Here is a 6,869-nt window from a genome sequence, read left to right on the forward strand (position 1 = left end):
GACATACATACATGTTACATATTCAATGTGCAGCTTGTCTCGATTGTGGCTACATAAAAGGAAAACTTGTTGTTTGGCTTGAGGATAGCCTCATCATTGCATTTGACATTTCAATTTAGGTCGAGTTTGGCAAAAGCAAGCTACGCAAAAGCAACTAGGGTCAAAAGAGGCCAATCAAGAAAAATGTTAACTTCACAAAAGCATGTTGTAAAGGTATAAAGATCTGTAACTCATATGGTAGCATCACATGTGTTGGCTTCCTTTAAGATCCTTCTTTGCCCTAGACATAGTGTTGCCAACTTGTCCATCACAACCTTTTGTTTCTTTGATTTTTCTCCTTGGATTGCACTAACCTTAGGATAATCATTTGAAGTGTCATGCACCTCTATAATAGTGGCAATTGTCAAGGAAGGCATCAACCCTAACTTTGATCATCATCTTGATACATCGGCATTGGATAGCTCTAAGGCCTTTGATAGGGTAGAGTCTCATGATATATATCGACATTGAATAACTTCAAGCCCTTTGATAGGGTGATCCTCTAGTCCCATCATATACACTCCTGTTCAGAGTGTGTAAGCCCAATTCATTCTTCAACGCTTATAGCACCTTCATGGCAACCTCATATTCAAGACGACTGGGGAGCTCCAAGAATGTCACCTAGATTAAGTGCTTGTGCATAAGGATCTCTTCTAGGTTGAAGCATGCAGTCCCTAATAGGGAATACATAAGTCTCCATTGTAACCATGATGTGGAGGAGTTCTCTTTCTATTGGAAATTTGAGAAGAACAAAGAAGACTCCCTTCCAAAAAAGGAGAACTGGGAGAGGCAAGCTTTAACCTGAAAGGTAGTAGCAAACTAATCTTTAAACTCTCCTCTTCTAAGTGGGGACTTTAGCCGTGAAGTAAATAAAGCATCAACAATAAAATAATAAGTATACCTTTACTTGAGGCACCTATCGAGAATACCAAAAGTGTGTGGTTCACCTTTTTCCCTTTTTTCTATAGGGGTTTTGTTCCTTCACTCCATAAGTGTTTTGAGTTTCTCCTTGAGGTACAATTCTATTTATTGCATATTCACTAGATTATTGCACACATGCTTGATAAATCCATAATGTAGGTGCTTCTCTAGCATTGAACCTTACATGCGAGGGTAGGAGATTGCCTCTCGTACCCATATACAAATGCAGTAAAGGAGAGTAGCTACCCTTAACATCACGTCACATTATTCCTCCTCTCTACAAGAAGTTAAGTTGACTAAGAGTTACTACTTAGCCCTACTCTTTGATGGGACATTATATTTCTCAAGAAGCTCAATAAAAGCAATGGATCTATACTATTTATCATTTTGGTTGTGCCCAAGGGAGGAAAAGGAACCAAACCACACACACATGTGAATGCACGTGCACACAGATATGTATGCAAGCATCCATGCATGCATGTATGTATATCTCTTTGAAGGTTGAGAGAGAGAGAGATGTAATCAGAAGAAGGTAAGAGAGAAGGGGAGAGAGAAAATATCAGCGTCTCCAACTCCAAAGTGTGGTACATTGATAAAGTGATTGGAGGGACTACATCCATGGAGTTGCAAAAAAGGTGCTTGTCTCAGCAATGGGCCTAGACACTAAGCGAAGTCAAGTTGTGCTTCCACACATTTTGTTGCGCTTTGTGGACTCGCCTAAGTCTAGGGGGGTGAGCTCAAAAGCCCTACTAGAGTTTCATGAAGGGCCACCAGCGTACTAACCGTTGACCAAAGGTAAAGCTACGTCGTAACAACGGCAAAGTCTAAATGGGACACCACCACCAACAACACAACGAGGGCGTGCGGGGTCGGGCAGCAACGTTGTCAAGACGCTCACGCCACGACTCCTTCTCCTCCCTCCCTCTTCGCTCATATCCCGCCTCTTCGTTCTTTGTTAAGCGCTTTCTCTCTCTCTCTCTCTCTCTCTCTCTCTCTCTCTCTCACAGAAGATACTTTCAACAGCGTCTCCATTCCTGCTGGTTCCTCACATAGCCAAGAAGCTTTGCTTAAGCTCCCCACCGGTTGCCCCTCGAAACCTTCCGCTCCCATTCAATCCACGATTATCAATGCCCGCCTCCCCCCCATCCCTTGAGCCCGCAGCTCCTGAACTCACCGTAGCGCAGAAGGTCGCAGATTACACCCGTTCCTCCAAGCGTGGGAACAAAATTGGCCGAGCCAAGGTCCCGCTCTTCAATCATCCCTCTGATGATCAGCCATATGATGATTTCCTCGAGAACGGTGATGCTGATCGAGAGCAGTTGCTTTCTAAAGGAACCGGCCTCGGGCTGCCGTTTCGCCATGTCCCGCCTCTCTTTCAGATCAACGGTACCTATGATCAGCAGCGTGATCTTGTCCTCCATCCAATCAGCCTGAATTCGAAGCTTGATGAGATTGTTCCCTTTCATGGATCCGTCAGCAAAGGTTATTCCAAATCATCGCGCCAACAGAATAATGGTTCCTTCTCAACAGCTCTCATTGATCATGAAGGTATGCTTCACCACAGAATCCTGTTTCCTTGTGAATGATGTAAGAACGTTCTAATGGTGCAAGAAGCAATACGAGGTAATGTAATCTAGACATAAATATCAACGGTGACACCAGTTTCTTACTACTGATAGGTGGAAAACAAGAACGGAGCACGGGAGAGGGTCAAGATACTTCGATTCTCGATGCTTCAGAAGGTAACTTGTGGTTTCATAGAAGAATTGATGGCATTCCTGAGCATGGACGATCTCATCCAACGATATTTAATTTTGTGCAGAGTGTTCGACATCCTTCAGCACTGCAGTTTTCAAGTCAGCTGAGAAAGAAGAGTTGATCTTGTGGAGAAATGCTGTGTTCTGCTCAGAAGCATTGGAGTTGACCTGCGAAACAGGATCAAGCTTGAGAAGCAGTCAAGTCGGTAAAACCTGCAAGGACCAAGACGAAGTTTGTAGCCATCCATCTGAAAACAAAGTAGGAAAACCAGATCAGCAAAATCATCATATAGTGACATTCAAGCACACAACAACGGCTGTATCCCTGTTATCAGATACTGGAAATCTTGATAGATTTAGTATCGACACAACTGCCAGTGCAGTGGCTGGAAGCAGCCCTCTTTTCCTTTCCTCTGATGGACATTCCACTGGAGTATATGATGAGCAGGCAAAGCGTCAATCAAGCTTGGGATCATCCGTGTCTGTTTGTGACACCACCACCATTAAGAAACCACAACTTCATGTTTTGAAAGACTTGGCACAAAGCCCCCTCCTAGAAGAGCTAAAATTGTTTATGCAGAATTTCAAAGATGTGACCTCTTTGAAATACACGAAACAGAGCAAACCAGTGAAGGCTACCTCTTTGGAATTCAAGAAACAAGACCAACCAGTTAGGGAAAGAGTTGCTGCCCTAACCTCATCTCTCAATGCAAAGCCTTGCGATGAACAGGTTGTGGCCTCTGATGACGAGGCAAGGATCCGTGCTGAGCTTGAAGTCGAGATTGAGAGAGACCTAGAACGGGAAATCAAGACCAAAATCTCACTACTCAACAGGAGGCTAGATGAGCTGCATTCTCTGCAAGCAAGAAGGTACTTTAAAGAAGAGGATAATCTGCATGCATCAACAACTTACACAACACAAACACCACCTGGGAAGGCTGTGGTAGGTACTGTGACAGGCTCAGAAGCAGATGGCATTACAAGTGCTGTGACAAGGGTGTCTCTTCCAAAATTCGTAGAGGTTCCTAGGCATCAGCCTCCAACTCCGACAAGACAAAACATGCATGCTGTGGAAGGCAGGATGATACAAGCAAGCAAGAAACTAGTGTATCCATCCCCTACTTCTGTGAAGATGCAGCCTCCATCACCTGCTTCTGTTCACACATATCAGAAAGGGGCACACTTCAGCTATGATAAGAGCCCTGTAATATGCTGGAGGAAGCTGGCTGCAGCTCCAGGGACCCCATGGCCAGGGATGGCCACTGGGACAAAAGAAACTCCCTCCACCCTTCCTCATGTCAGAACCTCCAGCCTGCCAAAGCATGCAACAGAAGGCTCCAACAAGGCCACCTCCAAACCAAAGATTCTGACTGAGAGAAAAACCACAGCCTCCCCCAGCATGAAGAAAGTTGACTGGATCAGAACTCTTAGAACAGGTTCAGCTGGTCCTAAGGTTCCATCCAGCAAGCTGGATGCTGTCTCGCATGGGTCAATTGATAGGACTGCTGTGACCCTTTCTGCTTCTGTACAGCAGGATTGCCTACCTGGTAAAGCAGTGCGAACTCTCTTCCGTGACCAGAGCACACCAGCTAAAAGTGCCTCTAAAGCTCGCACAACAGAAGAGAAGAAAGATCGTTCTTCAGCAAACGTTAACAAATTTCCTGTCTTACCAGGCTCTAATGGTCGTGCTGCAGTAACTGGGGCTTCATCGTCAGCCAGGACAGGAAACATTGGTTCTTTGCAGAAGCCAAAAACTGATCAGCATTCTGCTCCCAAGGCAAAGGTAATACCTGCTGCAGTGAAAAAGTATCAAGATCCCGACCTTGTTAACAAGAGAGCGGAGATAAGGAGCTCAAAGGCAACACAAGATAAACAACCAGTTGGAAAGCTTACCTTGTCCCTGGATAAACAACCGCTAGTTGGCAGAATGACCATTTCTAGCACTGCACGTACCGCTAAACTGAAAGATGTGAGGCCAAAAATACCCGAACCAATAGTGAAACAGGGCGGTGCTACTCCTACCAACAAAGCTAAACCATCTTTGCACCTCTCAGGCAGGAAGCTGACTACTGGCCTAGTGATGAAAGCAGTCCGATCGAAGTAGAGATAGTCAAGGACAGGATTTCTAAAAACCCCCTTCACAAAAAAACAACAAAAAGATGTTAAATTTGTTTGAGAGGAATAAAGGAAAGGCTTTAAAGGTTTTGTGTGGCTGAAGTGTACTTTGCCTGATAACACAAAAGTTTAAGAAGGGCCCTCCAACACACAAGCTGCAGGCCTTGGCAGTGGCATTGTCGTATCAGACGTAGCGCAAAGCTTAGGATGCAAGTTGACAGCAAGAGCACATTGTAAAGCTCACTTCATAGCGCATGTTCTGTCAGTTGCAACTTGCCAGTGTTTAACAGACCATCATGTCTTCATCGACAAATTAATGGGCTCTTCTGTACAAACAACCATAGATCGACCTCAACAATATCCATACCCGCATGTACCAATCTCTTGTTTCATCAACAGTCTCTTCCTTGTGGACTGATGATTACAGCATCCCTAAAATCATAGAGAATAAAATATTGGCTTAATTCATTTTCATTTTCTTTTTGAGGTAAGGAGTTAGGCTGAAGATTTGTTGTATGCAAAGACACCTGCAGCGATGCAATAAGCCGAGTGTATAGAGTCATGGACCAGGGAGTGTGCTGTGAGGATTTGAGGTCTACCACGGCCACACTCAAGTCGGAGTCACAGAGAGAGTACAAAAAGGAAGAGAGAGGAGGGGAGGTCTTATGGTCTAACTTCGATTGACAACTCCTATCCTAGGAACTCTAGCAAGTTCATGGAGTAGCCTCATCGTTGGAGGGTACTCCATTGACTCTCTAAGTGTTGACGTGCAAGTTGCAATGATTGAAGTGTAGCGGACGCACATGCTGTAACCTCTCGAGTCTCCTCCATGAACTTCTGCAAGTGGAATTTACCTGGGCATGGCCTCGCTTCAAGCTATGTCGAAAAAGTTGATAGATGTATAACATTTCTATTTTGGCCGTTTTCAGAGCAATCGAATCTGAGATAATCATGAGGCATTGAGTTGCCCTTCTCGGGAGTCCACGCAAGCTTTTAGGTATCAATGAGTTTTTAAGGTTTTGAAAGATCCTTAGGGATGGAAGAAAAGCCCCTTTCAAGATTTAGGTTTCGGCAACTTCAAACAAAAATACCGTAATCGTATCGTATTATTTAGACAAAACTTAGGTAGCAAAGGTGATGAGCTTCAAAAATTAAGCAAGGACGTCTTAGAAATTAATACAAGTTGCATTAGTAACTTTGATGTTTCCATTACGGATTCACCGATGTAAGATGAGTATTATTAAGAATATGAATGACATACTAAAAATATTTATCATATTATCAAAACATTATGAAAATGCGGAATAAAATAGATGTATTATTATCGTAGTACATTGCAATATCATATAGGTGCAATAGGGCAAAAGACCCACTTGATCTTTGCGAAGTAGATCTAACTTTAAGGGCATATGAATGGTCCTTTGGGTTCCTCAAAAGAGCAAGTATTTCTCTAGTATAGTAAGCAAAAAGCTTATGAGAAAATAATTTAGGCCTTCTTCGCATAATTGCCTTGTTTTTGTTTTTTTAAAGATGTAGATTTTACTACTGCTCACATAGATTCCAAAGCTCAAAACACAAAATTCCATAATTACTAATGATCTAACAACATTTAATTCTTTTGTGTTTTCTATTATTTGTTTGGGGAGTGTTTGATGAACTAATCATTGAAGTTGAAAAAACACAAAACTTATGATTTGAATTGAAGCATAAATAACTTTTTTTACTAGATAGAATGTAATATTCCTTTTCTCACAAGCCTTTACCATTGTATCTTCTAGACTATTTATTGCATTTGTAAAATTTGAAGAACAACTTCCATTAGTCTTGGTTTGCCTCAAGAGTTAGATGAACTTGTTTTGTCCGCAAACCTTCATACATTCCTTCACTATTATGTGATTACTATATAATTCTTTCAAACACTCCCATATTACATTGTATAGCAAATTCTTGAAGTTAGAGAGATACTAACTTTTGTCCCTTTATTGATACATAACACCATTTTATTTTCAAATTATTATGTACCCTTTTGAAGTTGCA

General features: G+C 42.5%; 1 protein-coding gene across 1 annotated transcript; it reads left to right on the forward strand.

Annotated features, from left to right (window-relative positions):
• Positions 1-1,890: 1,890 nt before the first annotated feature.
• Positions 1,891-4,922, forward strand: LOC148009535 (uncharacterized). The gene is made up of 3 exons (XM_087673169.1): positions 1,891-2,508; positions 2,640-2,702; positions 2,783-4,922. The coding sequence occupies exons 1-3, from the start codon at positions 2,088-2,090 to the stop codon at positions 4,819-4,821; spliced, it is 2,523 nt and encodes an 840-aa protein (XP_087529295.1). The 5' UTR covers positions 1,891-2,087; the 3' UTR covers positions 4,822-4,922.
• The last annotated feature ends 1,947 nt before the right edge of the window (positions 4,923-6,869 follow it).

The sequence above is a fragment of the Lygodium microphyllum genome, chromosome 30 (genome assembly GCF_053477565.2).
Source record: "Lygodium microphyllum isolate KBCC chromosome 30, Lygodium_microphyllum_v1.1.10, whole genome shotgun sequence".
Lineage (NCBI taxonomy): Eukaryota > Viridiplantae > Streptophyta > Polypodiopsida > Schizaeales > Lygodiaceae > Lygodium > Lygodium microphyllum.